This window comes from Quercus suber, unplaced genomic scaffold, assembly GCF_002906115.3.
Source record: "Quercus suber isolate HL8 unplaced genomic scaffold, Cork oak 2.0 scaffold_443, whole genome shotgun sequence".
NCBI lineage: Eukaryota > Viridiplantae > Streptophyta > Magnoliopsida > Fagales > Fagaceae > Quercus > Quercus suber.
The window spans coordinates 596,958-609,985 of record NW_027069894.1 but is presented as its reverse complement, the minus strand read 5'-3'; the positions used below and the strand labels follow the sequence as shown (position 1 = coordinate 609,985).

The following is a 13,028-nucleotide window of genomic DNA, read 5'->3' as shown; positions in this document are numbered from 1 at the left end:
CGTTTTTCCTATTATATAGTCCTCCTCCATTTGTTGATCATGTAGGACACTACTCGAGTGATTGTCCCATCAAACGCCCTCCCAAATCTTTTGTGAGTTACGGCAACAAAGACAGCACTGTTTATGAGTCTTCTCTACATAAATGTGGTTAGGAGTTTTGGTGGGATGCATTAATGTGGAGGTGACAGTTCCTCCTTTGAATTACTTTTCCACCATGCTTCCATGGATAGCCCACCATACTTGTCTTTTTTTCCTGGGGTGCCTTAGGGTTTATAAAATTTAAAAAAAAAAAAAAATCCATAAATACTTCTCCTAAGGAGAAAGCTTTCATTTGTTCCTCTCTTCCCCTTTCCAATGTTGTGGAATGTATGAGAAAAAAAAAAAATCTAATAACATTAGATCTCATAATCTTCAAACTCACAATATTCTTTAAGTTTCTTCTTTATTATTTCATCATATTTTTAACTAACACTATCTTCTTCCACCCTCACTATTTCATGTATTGAATTATTCTCATCAATGGTTAGGTGTTTTCCTGTCAAAATTGGTAAGCCTTTCAACATAGTTTATATACCATTTTTTCTATTTAATTATATAGTGTATCATACTTTCTCAATTACATATATTGTGAATTGATAATTCTATGACCTTCTACGATACGTGAACTATATGAAAGATATTATAGAAAATTTGGTTATGTGTGTGTTTTATGATTTATGCATACTTTTTTGGGATTAATGTTCGACTAACTTTGGACCTTTGGTAACCATTTTTCCTTTTTTTTCTTTTGGAACTAGCCATCGATAACCGTTAGGGAAAAGAAAATTCTAGTATTACAAACTTCTTTTTTCTTCTTATTTTAAAGTGGAGAGTAGGATTCAAATGCAAGGTAAGATCACTGAACAATAATTTTTTTAATCTAATATCATAAGCATTTCTTTTAGAGTTCTTCATAAATTGATATGACCATAGCACATAATAAAAATGTTCAAGTTTTCATTTTAAAACTAGTTATAGGCCCCGTACGTTGCATTCTTTTTTTAAATTCTTTTGTAAATTAATATTTTTTTTTTCTTTTTTAGAGAGTTTCAATCTATGACGTCTATTCTTGACGATAACTTTTTAGAATCAGATCAAGACACCAATTAGTTTTTGGTTTAAGTAGAAAATGAACTCCAGATCTCTTATTTAACCATCAGAGATTTTACCAGTAAAAGTAACAATTGTAAATAACAAAAACTTTTCAAAATTATAATCAATGAAAACAAAATTATGGTTTTTGCTTCCAATTGTTGCATGTTTATAAATAGACATTATTAGTGAAACAATGAATAAAATTTTATAATATATTATTTTTATAACACTTGAAAGATTATTATATAAAATTTAGGACAGTACCTTTGTTTTATTAATACTCTTTTAACTACAGTATATTCTCTAAAATATACTATGACACATAAAATTTTAGTATTATGATATGTGTGGGGTACAGAAATTGAATAGGGTAGTATTGCCACGTGTTGTACCGAGGCCAAGAAGGCCAATGCAGTTCCGAGGAGACCATACCCTCAGACGGTAGGGTCGGAGGGGCGAGACATGGCCATGTCAATAGTGCATTACTAGAAGAGGTTACATTGTAGAGAAAGAGTTTCAGAGATGAGGCTAGCCCTGATGTGACTAAAGGAATGATGCTAGCCCTGATGTGACTGAAGGGATAGTAGCTGTCACCCCATTTAATGCATCCCACCAAAACTCCTAACCACATTTATGTAGAGAAGACTCATAAACAGTGCTGTCTTTGTTGCCGTAACTCACAAAAGATTTGGGAGGGCGTTTGATGGGACAATCACTCGAGTAGTGTCCTACATGATCAACAAATGGAGGGTCCAGATCAACTAAAAGGGGCTACATAATCTAAGAAATCCTTCAGAGATGGGGGATCGAAAAATCGGTAGGAAAAATACTGTAGCACAAAGAACTAAAATTGTAATAAATTCCTAGAGTGATGTATTCAAGAATTACTTTCTTCGAACTTTGTTGAGGAAGAATATCCTTGCCAAAGGCTTGTTTTTCTCTGTTTTCTCTTGCTCTCTTACCATCCTTGGTCCATTGTGAGCATTGTCTAATCCATTGAAGCCTAGTTTTTAGCTCACTCTCTAAAAATTCATTGTGTTGAGCTTTTTGGGCTTGAGTCCTTCTATATTTTGGGCTAAAGAACCAAAACCTACCCTTACAATATGCATATCCTTCTTAATGTGAAGGAAAGAAAAGACATGGCAGTAAATTTTTTTTTAATTAATATTGAAAAAAAAAATTAAGAGAAAAATGAAACTTTTTTTTTTTTGAGCGATGAGGAAAATGAAACACATATGTAATTGTCTCAAACAAATAAGTACTATCGTAATAGTAACTGATATGCTTATCGTAATACTCCATCAATTAATATCAATTAATAAGGATATGCATATCGTAATACTCATCAATTAATATCAATTAATAAGAATATGCATGTCGTAATAGTACTCCATCAATTAATATCAATTAATAAGGATATGCATATGATAAAATACTCATCAATTAATAAGTACTATATATGGTACTTTTTCTTTTCATTTTTGTACCTTTGTTTTATTAATACTAATTGATATTTCCATTTGAATTTGGGGGATGGGCTAAAAAAAGTACAAACAAAAAATTGCCTAGCAAAAAATATCAAATTGGAAATGGTATGGGTGGCATTTCCATTTTAATAATTCGCACCATAGTACTTATTAATCGGCAGATTTGTTCAAAAATATAGTTTAGACTTTGGAGTCAATGTTGACATGTTGTCACTTGTCAATGTATATGGGCATCTCGAATTACAAATATTAGACTTAATTATAAATTGTATTTACTTTAACTTATTCTAAAATTTAATTTACATTATTAATTTTAATTTTTGTTTATTCAAGTACTATTTAACTTTCAAGTTATTACTTTCTCAAAAAATAAAAAATAAAAACTATCAAGTTATTAATTCAATTTTCCCGTTAATTTCTGTTAAATATATGCCATTTATTGAACCAAAACGACATAAATTTGTTTTAAATCACTAAGACACATTATGTTTAGAAGATTTTTATAAGCCATTTTTTAAAAAGTATTTTCTGTAAAATTATTTTATTTTTTTTATGTTTGGTAGCAACTTTAATATTAAGTTGAAAAATAATTTCCTGATTTCTCAAAAAAAAAAAAAAAAAAAGTAGAAAACAATCTCTTAAAATAACTTATATTTGTTTCTAAAAAATAAAAGTCATACATTTTCTGTTAGCTAAAGATAATTTTCTTTTGACTCGGACAAAACTACATTGTTCAATACTGAAATAAAAAGGTGATAAGTAATTAAAAACAAAGTTAAGAACTCAGTTGATATGTAAATGATATGTAGAAGACATGTTGTACAAAGTTAAGAACTCAGCTGTCACTAGCCACCGCCCCTTAAGAGACTGTCGTCCCCGGCGGCTACAACAGTCAACAGAAAAAGCTCTGCAGAGAGAGTTGGATTGAAAAGCTGAAAGATATCTTAACCAAAGCTGACGAACTGCTGGACCTTATATCTCCTCCACATAAGCTTTTGTTGATAACAGGCAAAGAGGTCCGTATCTTTTCCTCAAGCTCGAACCAACTTGACTGGTTGGGAATTGAAGACCCTTTTAGCTTAAACTAATTTTACAGTGATAACACTGTTGAAAACCATTTCAATATACATATGACTTGTGGTGTCTTTGTCCTTTTATGATGCTTTTTATATTAAATTTTTTTTAAGAAAATGTTTGATGCATACGACAAGTACACACAGCCTTACAAATCGTAATTTGAAAATATGATTTTACAAATTAACTGATATTGTGTTTTGAAAACAAGATTTTAACTTATGTAGCATACACTCTATACACACAGGTGTGTAATATATTTAGAGCTTTTAAGAAAATGGTAGAATGTTTAGTTTAAGGTGAATCAGTCTTGAAAATCCTCCTATGGATAAGTTGCATAGTTTGCTTCGAGAAAATATTGTTGAAGACTAGAAGTTGAAAGTGATATATGTTTGTTTAGGAGACGACGACGTATTGGGTTGGTGGGTACTCAGTTCTCAACTTTCAACTGCTCTAATGTATTTTTAATTACTTTTATATCCCTTTTCTTCCAAATAATAATATAAAATGATTTTGGGTGGTTTAATGTAAAGAAACTCACCCACAAAAAATGAAACTACGTAATTTTTGGGGTCACTAGTCGCCCAGGACGGAGCCATGACTTTGAATTAGGGGGTGAAAATATTTTAAAAAAATCATTATAAAACTTTAAATAAGTATTTATTTAGAGTAGAGAGGAAACTGCAGTTAACCCACCTGTAGTTTGGTCCGTTTTAACAGTGCCCACCCGTGGTTTGAAATTTGTCACTTAACCCACCTGAGGTAGCCTCCATTAGACCCCCGTTACCTACCTCTGTCATTTTCGATAAAAAATCTCTTTTACTATATAAGCCAAAATTAGAATTGAATTAGAACCTTAAAAAAAAAAAGGAACAAGTTCTCTCCCTCTCTCTATCTACCTTAGAACCCCCAAAATCCCCAAATCCATAATCCGTCAAAATCGAACAGGTAAAGCCTCAAGATTTGAAGCTGTACATGAACATCAAAGACCAGCAAAGCAACGGATGGTGGAGATCTATTCCTTTCACGCATCCTTCGACTTTTGAAACCATCTCCTTGGAAGAAAATCTCAAAAACAAGGTAAAGTTTGACCTCGAATCTTTCCTCAAAGGCAAACAGTATTGCCATCGTCTAGATCGTTTTTGGAGGCGCAAACAGATTCGGATCGGGTTTTGAACAGAGTTGGTCCAGTTGCAACTTTTTTTTGCAGATTTTTTTTTTTTTTACTTGCAAATCTGGGTTTTTTTAAGAGAACCCAGCAAAAGAAAGAGGGTTAGAGTTTTATTTTGTGATTGTTTTATGAAGAATTATGTAGTCAATTTTTGGATTTAGCAGTGAAAGGCTAGTGAATCTGTGGATGTATGTTCACATGGATTTGTGGATTTATTTGTGACTATAGGTGTATGGGTTTTCTTTTATGTTTTATGTGAAGAAGAAGAAGAAGAATGGGAGAAAAGAGGAGAGAGACATAAAATATAATGAAAAAGACACATTTACCCCTATTTTTAACGGTGAAAAGAGAGAGGTGAGTAACGGGGGTCTAATGAAGGCCACCTCAGGTGGGTTAAGTGACAAATTTCAAACCATGGGTGGGCACTGTTAAAACGGGCCAAACCACAGGTGAGTTAACTGTAATTTTCCCTTTAGAATATGTTTGGGAATGACTTTTAACTTTTATGTACAAAATTTTAAAATCTTACTTTTTTCTGCATTTTCTCACTTTTTCAAAAAATTTCAAGGTACAAACTAGATAAGTTATTCACAAACAAACACTTAGTATTAACAAACTGTCAACAAAGAAAAAGATACAAAATAATTGTTTCTTAATACATTACAATGCAATCATTAATGAAAATAGAACCAAGTGTTTTTTTAAATCTTTGAAGTCATTTATGGTTGAATATGTACTAAATTGTCGCAGTGATATTCCTTTCAATGAATAACATTATAACATTCATCAAAAACCTATCTTCTATTCTGTTGTGAAGGTTAATTTTGGTGACATTCATAGTTGAAAATGTTCACTTTGTAGTTGTAGTGTGTGTTTGGGAAGCAATGAAAATTATAAATTAGTTTACTATTCAGCTTATTTTTGTTACTATTTATGGGCCTTACTGCAATTTTTGGTACTATTCATGACCCCACTATACTATTTCAGCCAACTTTTACCTTTATTTACAGTACTTTCAGTAATAAGTTTTCAGTTTCAGCAAAATAAGCGATATCCAAATAGACCGTAATAAAAACTAAAGGAGTAAACCCATGTATGACCACTTTACAAACAGACTCCAAATCTTGTATCCCATTTTTCACTCTATACTCCCACCAATAAACACATGCCACGTGTCCATCTATTTAATTAAATTTGACTTTTCTTATTTTAATAGGATAATTACAGTAAACCCATCTGTGGTATGGTCTGTTTTTACTTTACCTACCCGTGGTTCAATCATTTACAATTTTCCCACATGTGGTAACTTCCATTAGGACTATGTTACCCACCTTTCCCTTTGAAGTTAGAAAAACAAATTTTTAAGAAAAAACAAACATAACAAAAATAAAAAAAAGTTAGGGTTTTTGATTGCTGAAGAACTTCTACGAGAATAAATTGGAGGAATACAAATCAAATATAAATAAAAAAAAAATCCAATAGCTTCCAAACCCATCTCCTTCATTTATTTATTATTTTTTCTCTCTCTTCATCTCTATCTCTCTGACTTCTCCCTCTCTTCAAACCCAACCCACTCACAACATCAGCCACAATCCACCATCAACCAAAAACGACGTCGTCGTAGCTAGTGGCTGCAACAAAAATTTCAATTTCAATTTTGTTCCTCTCTGTTGAGTTCGAAGATTGCGTTGTGGGCAAGATGGCTTGGTGAGAGGGTGACTAGGAGAGAGATGGGTCAGCAAGAAGGAATAAAGATGGCTAACTGAATAGAGAGCTTGGGTGAGAGTGAGCGGCTAGTTGAGGAAGACGAATGAATCAGACCAATGTAGCAGCAATGAACAGAGTAATGGTGGCGGTGAACGAAGCAATGACAAACGAATATTGCAGCAGTGCAAGTTCTAGCTTTGGCCATGCGTTCCTTCACATTGAGTTTGGCTCCGATTGTGACTTCGATTCGCCTCTCTCTCTCTCTCTCTCTCTCTATGTGCTATCTTATTTTCTTTGATATGGGTGTCGTGGGTCTGTGTTTGTGTTGCTAGGTATGGTGGGTTTGGGTTTTGAAGAGGGGTTTGCTTTGGTTTTGGTTTGAGATTTGAAAGAGAACTAAGGTGAAGCTGTGTATGATTTTTGTGAATAACTGAAAGTGTCTAAAAGGATTTTTGTGAAATTAGAGTAGAGCACTTTCAAGTGTAGGATTTTATGTTTTTTAGGATTTGTGTGAATATGAAAATTTTATTTGGATTGATTAACTCAAGACTGTTCATACCAAGAGCAAGTGTGTTCTTGAACCCAAGTTACAAAACCTCCCCTCTTTGATCTTGTTTGTTGAGTTTTTTCTTCTTCTTTTTTCTTCTTTTTTTTTTTTAGAGGAGAGAGACATAAAAGTGAAGATAAAATACATTTTTAACCCTGACTTTAATAGAGGTGGGTAACGAATTGAAATTCAGGTGGGCAAAGTGTAAATGATTGAACCATGGGTAGGCAAAGTGAAAACGAGCCATACCACAGGTGGGTTTACTGTAATTATCTTTATTTTAATTATCTAAAATAAAATAACACCTCACACCGGCCATCACCACCCCACCATCAACCTTCGTCGGCACCGTGACCTGTCCTCCTGTCGCCGTCTACCTACCGCCAGCCTCCGACATTGTCAGCATCGCCGGCCAAGGCCAAACCACCTATTTAATTAAATCCAACCCCATCCCCACTGTTGCTTTCAAACCCACCAACCAGAAGCCCATGTTTCAAACCCAAGCCAGTATCATCAAATCCTAATAACCAAACTCCAAAGAAAAACTAAATCATTGAATCAACCAAAGAAAAAAAAAATCAAACAGAACTAACACAAAATGGGTTCAGTAATAGTATAAAAATCAGGAAATAAAAGAGAATGAAAATGAAAATTAAAGAGGAAAAACAAAAAATAAGAATGAGGAATGGGTTGAAACCTAGGTTTTAGCTATGGTGATTATGATGCCCCAATCTGATTGATTGTGTGATATGTGTGGGTGCGTAATGAGTCCCACATCGGGTATTTACTAGGTTGAACTGGGCTTTATTAACAAATATAAGGAGCCTCAATTGTGACTAGTCCTTTTGAAGTATAGCGCAGATGTGGTTAGCGCTTTTCCTTAGGTCATTACATATGGTATCAGAGCCGACCCAGTAATCCCGTGTGGGCTCATAGACACTACCCCACAAAGTGGGCCCTAACGAGGATGTTAGGGATTTAAGTGGAGGAGATTGTGATGCCCCAATCTAATTGATTATGTGATATGTGTGGGTGTGTAATGAGTCCCACATCAGGTATTTACTGGGTTGAACTGGGCTTTATTAACAACTATAAGGAGCCTTAATTGTGACTAGTCCTTTTGAGGTATAGCGCAGATGTGGCTAGCGTTTTTCCTTGGGTCGTTACATATGGTATCAGAGCTAAGTTCCCTAATGTCTTCGTTAGGGCCCAATTTGTGGGGTAGTGTCTATGAGCCCACACGGGATTATTGGGCCGGTTCTGATACCATATGTAACGACCCAAGGAAAAGCGCTAGCCACATTTGCGATATACCTCAAAAGGACTAGTCACAATTGAGGCTCCTTATAGTTGTTAATAAAGTTTAGTTCAATCTAGTAAATACCCGATGTGGGACTTATTACACACCCACACATATCACACAATCAATCAGATTGGGGCATTACAGTGATGAAACATGGGTTGGCTTGGGTATGAAACATGGGTTTCAGCTATGGCGGTTGGTGGGTTTGAGATTGAAGGTACGAACTGGAGATGATGTTTGGAAATGACCAGAGATGTTGGTGGCAGCGCCGATCGGTACCGATGAAGGTTGATGGTGGTGGTGGTGGGTTAAAGGTGATATTGGCTTGGGTTTGAACTTTGAAACATGGGTTTCACCTGGTTGATGGGTTTGAAATGAACAGTAGGGATGGGGTTGGATTTAATTAAATACGTGATTTGGCTGTGACAAGTGATGCTGATGATGTCGGAGGCTGGCAGCAAGAGGACGGAGGACGATGCCAGCAAAGGTTGATGGTGGGGTAGTGATGGCCGATATAGGGTGTTATTTTATTTTAGATAATTAAAATAAGAAAAGTCAAATTTTATTAAATAGGTGCAGTATAGAATGGAACAAACAAAATAAGACAGAAAATTTTAACTCCTACAAACAAGCAGGTAATATTCTAATTTTTTAGTTCACAACATCCACTCAACAAGTATGACAATTCTAGTTGTATTTAAAAATTTTAGAAGGCTATGTTGTTTGTTTCGAGTAAAATTGGTTGAATGACCCTAATTTTTTTTAGCTTTGTTATTAGTTTTTTTTTTTTTTTTTTGGTTAATTTTTTTGGGTTTATTAATTTTGTTTTATATTTTAGATTTATAAATTTTTTTTATGGACTTTAAAGGATTAATGGTATTGTTAAGGGGAGAGTTAAGTGTAATTTTATTGAAACAAATTGCTAAAATCAATACTGTGGGGCCTGAAAGTCTGATAACCTCGGCCCATTCTACATCCGGCCCAAGGCCCATGCTGAGGATGGAGAATCGCCCGAGGACGTTGTATAAAGGCCTGAGCTGTAAGAACCCCGCCGAGAATGACCCTGTCCTCGGTGGACCGAGGACAACACCAAGTGGGGGAACAAGCCCAGGACAGGTTGCACCTCCACAATAAATGCGCTCACCTAATCCTCTGACCGCACTAATGGAGATGTGACTCCTGGATAGGACAACCTTGGCCACTACAAATCACATGATTACTGATAACACAGCTGATGGGATGGACAGTCAGAAGGAAAGCGCATGGATGATCAACAGGTGGAAGAAAGAGATGGTGAGAAGAGGGCTATATAAGGGGAACCAATAGAACAGTGAGAGTGGAGACCTCGAGCAGGATCCTCGATCGGGGCCGAGGAGAAACCTTGATGAGTAACTTTAACGTGCCGGCCTTCAACGGGTGTAAGTCTTGTTTTGGGCGTCGTCCGTTTGTTAGGGCCTAGTTCTTGAACCCACTCTCTAAAAATATATTGTTTGGGCTTATGGGATGAATTTTTTGCGCTTATGGGATGAATTTCCTTTTGATTTACAAGGGCTTTTCCAAATTAAGTCCCTACAATTAGCGCCGTCTTGGAAAGAACTAGGGTGTTAGCAGGCGTGACGGCTAGCGATTTCCACCGTGGGGGGCTTGCGCAAGGTGGGGTAGTCTTTCGTCACCACCGGCGACACTGACCCCGACTTAAAAAAAAAAACGAAGTAACAACCAACAATAATGCTTTTGCACAAGATATGATCGTTGCAAGAAAGTAAAAGATTTAGAGAATAGGAGAAGGAAATAAACACCACAACGTTTTATTAATCGAAAAGTAAATACAAGCCACAAACAGAGGCCCAGATGGGCCTTTTTTAAAACTAACTTTCGGGAAGGGGGCTGAGGCAGGCTTGTTTTAAGGTTGCCAACAACCCCCGGGCTGGTGCGGTTGGTGCCGGCGAGAAGAGAGGAGCAGATGCATGGGCGCATGATGTCCTCATGATGTTCCTTTGATTCTCTCCCGATCCCACTATGGTTGGCCGTTGGAGACGGCAACACCCGGGCACCGAACATGACGTAATCTTGCGAGCCTCCACCGATGGATAGGCCAGGCACGAGTCACTGCCAGTCTAAAGGGCAGGTATGGGTGCGCCCCGGGGAAGAGCGTTATGTACTTAAGGGACCTCCCTCCTGACCACCATGCATGACACCATCGAGATGACATCCAAACTCTGCCGTGCCGGAAGTCTGACACGGGCTACAGCCACAACGACTCTCGGTCGAAGGAGGAAGACCTTTGGCCTGTGTGCCCTCACTCCCATCCAAGGCTGCCCCATTTCTCCAAACTCTTATCACAATCCTGGCGGGGTTATTAAAGGAGCTCAGAGAGCTGAAGGGATGTTTTTTCTATTTTGTTAGAGGGTTCAAGGAGTGTGGAAGGATGTTTCCCCCAAAGAGCCTTATATAGAGTATGGAGGTTGGTGGGAATTGATCCACACAGAATTCGAGAAAAGGGTTATCAACGGCATTAATCCTGACCAAATTTCAAGGAGGTCGAAGATCGTTGGATCTACATCAATTCACGAGAATATTAATGAGGGCATGTCTCGCGCATCGAAACGTCAAGTGCGGAATGCAAACAGTCAGGGGACGCCTCGTAACTAGGAGGGCGGAAGCTTAAACTAAAGGCGGGGTTACTGCCATGTGTAAGGTTAGAAGTCCGAACCACCCCTACTTAGGGCACCGCGAGATCAAGGATCCGGCCTAAGGATGGCCCACTTCCAATGAAGCAGGGCCAAGGCCGTCATCATGACAAAAATAAGATTCCAAGCACAGAGGACAAACTCCTTCATCCCATACAGAAGTGTTAGACAGAACTAAGGCCTTGCATGGTCCTCGGACTCAAGCTTATGGGGAAACTAACTACTCCAAAAAGATTCTAAGTGTTAGACAGAACCAAGGCCTTGCATGGTCCTTGGACTCAAGCCTATGGGAAAACTAACTACTCCAAAAAGATTCTAAGTGTTAGACAGAACCAAGGCCTTGCATGGTCCTCGAACTCAAGCCTATGGGGAAACTAACTACTTCAAAAAGATTCTAAGTGTTAGACAGAACCAAGGCCTTGCTTGGTCCTCGGACTCAAGCCTATAGGGAAACTAACTACTTCAAAAATATTCTAAGTGTTAGACTAAGTGTTAGACAGAACCAAGGCCTTGCATGGTCCTCGGACTCAAGCCTATGGGGAAACTAACTACTCTAAAAAGATTCTAAGTGTTAGACAGAACCAAGGCCTTGCATGGTCCTCGGACTCAAGCCTATGGGAAACTAACTATTCTAAAAGAATCTAAGTGTTAGACAGAACCAAGACCTTGCATGGTCCTCGGACTCAAGCCTATGGAGAAACTAACTACTTCAAAAAAACTCTAAGTGTTAGACAGAACTAAGGCCTTGCATGGTCCTCGAACTCAAGCCTATGGGAAACTAACTACTTTGAAAAGATTCTAAGTGTTAGACAGAACTAAGGCCTTGCATGGTCCTCGGACTCAAGCCTATGGAAAACTAACCACTCAAATATACTTGGGTACCAGACTGAACCAAGATCTTGCATGGTCCAAGGACTCAAACCTAGGGGAAAGCTAGCTACTTGCAGAAGAACAAAAGCGTCAGATAGAACCGAGTTGTGGTATGGTCCTCGGATTCAAACTTGAGGGAGAGCTAATTGCCTCACGAGACTAAGTCCAGAACAGAACCAAGGTATTAAGCAAAACATTAAAGTATAACAAATAAAGGGAGTATCAATCAAAGAACTAAAAGCGAACTACTGAGTATGTATTTCAAATAGAAAGTATGTAATTCTGTTACAATGTCGCCAAGGCAAAAAGCGAAATGAAATGAAAAAGAAAACAAATAGGACTGTCCACGCCATCAGAACAGGGTAGTCCAATGAGATGGCTTACTCCCCAACTCGGCGGACAGCTTGTCTTGAGGAGCCTGTTGGACGACTTTAACTCACACCTCGGTACTCTGCTTCTGAGAGGCTACTTTAGAGCATCCTTCCTCGGCACGAGGGATCTGAGGGACAACGAGTGTGGCTTGGGGATCAATAGGAGGCTTCACCACACCCTGGGGCACTTCTTGACCGTCAGTTCCCGCCCCCTCCAACGCTTCATGGAGTTCAGCCCCCTTGACAGGTCTATCAGCTGAAGATGTGTCCTCGGTAGTTTTAGTTTGACTTTCATCTGCCGCTGGCAAAGCGGACTCCGCCTCAGAAGTAACAGGGATAACCTCGCGAATTGTAGGGGGTAATACACTATCTCCGCTCTCCTAAGGTCAGATGAGGCATCAACCTCTGCTTGGTTGAGGGCTTCATTCCAGGTCTGGAAACAGAAGCGCCTGCACACTTCAAGAATTTGAGCCTTAAGGGTAGCTTCAGTTTTAGCCACCCCCTCAGCGAAGGCCTCTTCCTCCGCTTGTTCTACAGAACGCTCGACGTCTATTGTCGTAAACACGGCTTCTTCTTTGGCCCTCACGGCCTCGTCCCTAGCGTACTCGGCAATACCTTTCGCCCCAATCGCCTCGGCCATCTTTTGCTTCAGGCCGTCGATGTCCTCTTAAGTA

The 13,028-nt window shown here is 38.0% G+C and overlaps 1 protein-coding gene across 1 annotated transcript in view; it reads right to left on the bottom strand.

Moving 5' to 3' along the window:
- Nucleotides 1-12,419: 12,419 nt before the first annotated feature.
- Nucleotides 12,420-13,028, bottom strand: part of LOC136062707 (disease resistance protein Roq1-like) — a 9,204-nt gene continuing 8,595 nt past the window's right edge. Inside the window, exons 6-7 of the mRNA XM_065762126.1 lie at nt 12,812-13,018; nt 12,420-12,734 (exon numbers count right to left, since the gene is read on the bottom strand). Of these exons, the coding sequence (XP_065618198.1) occupies nt 12,420-12,734; nt 12,812-13,018 (522 nt within the window). The remainder of the gene's footprint in view (nt 12,735-12,811; nt 13,019-13,028) is intronic.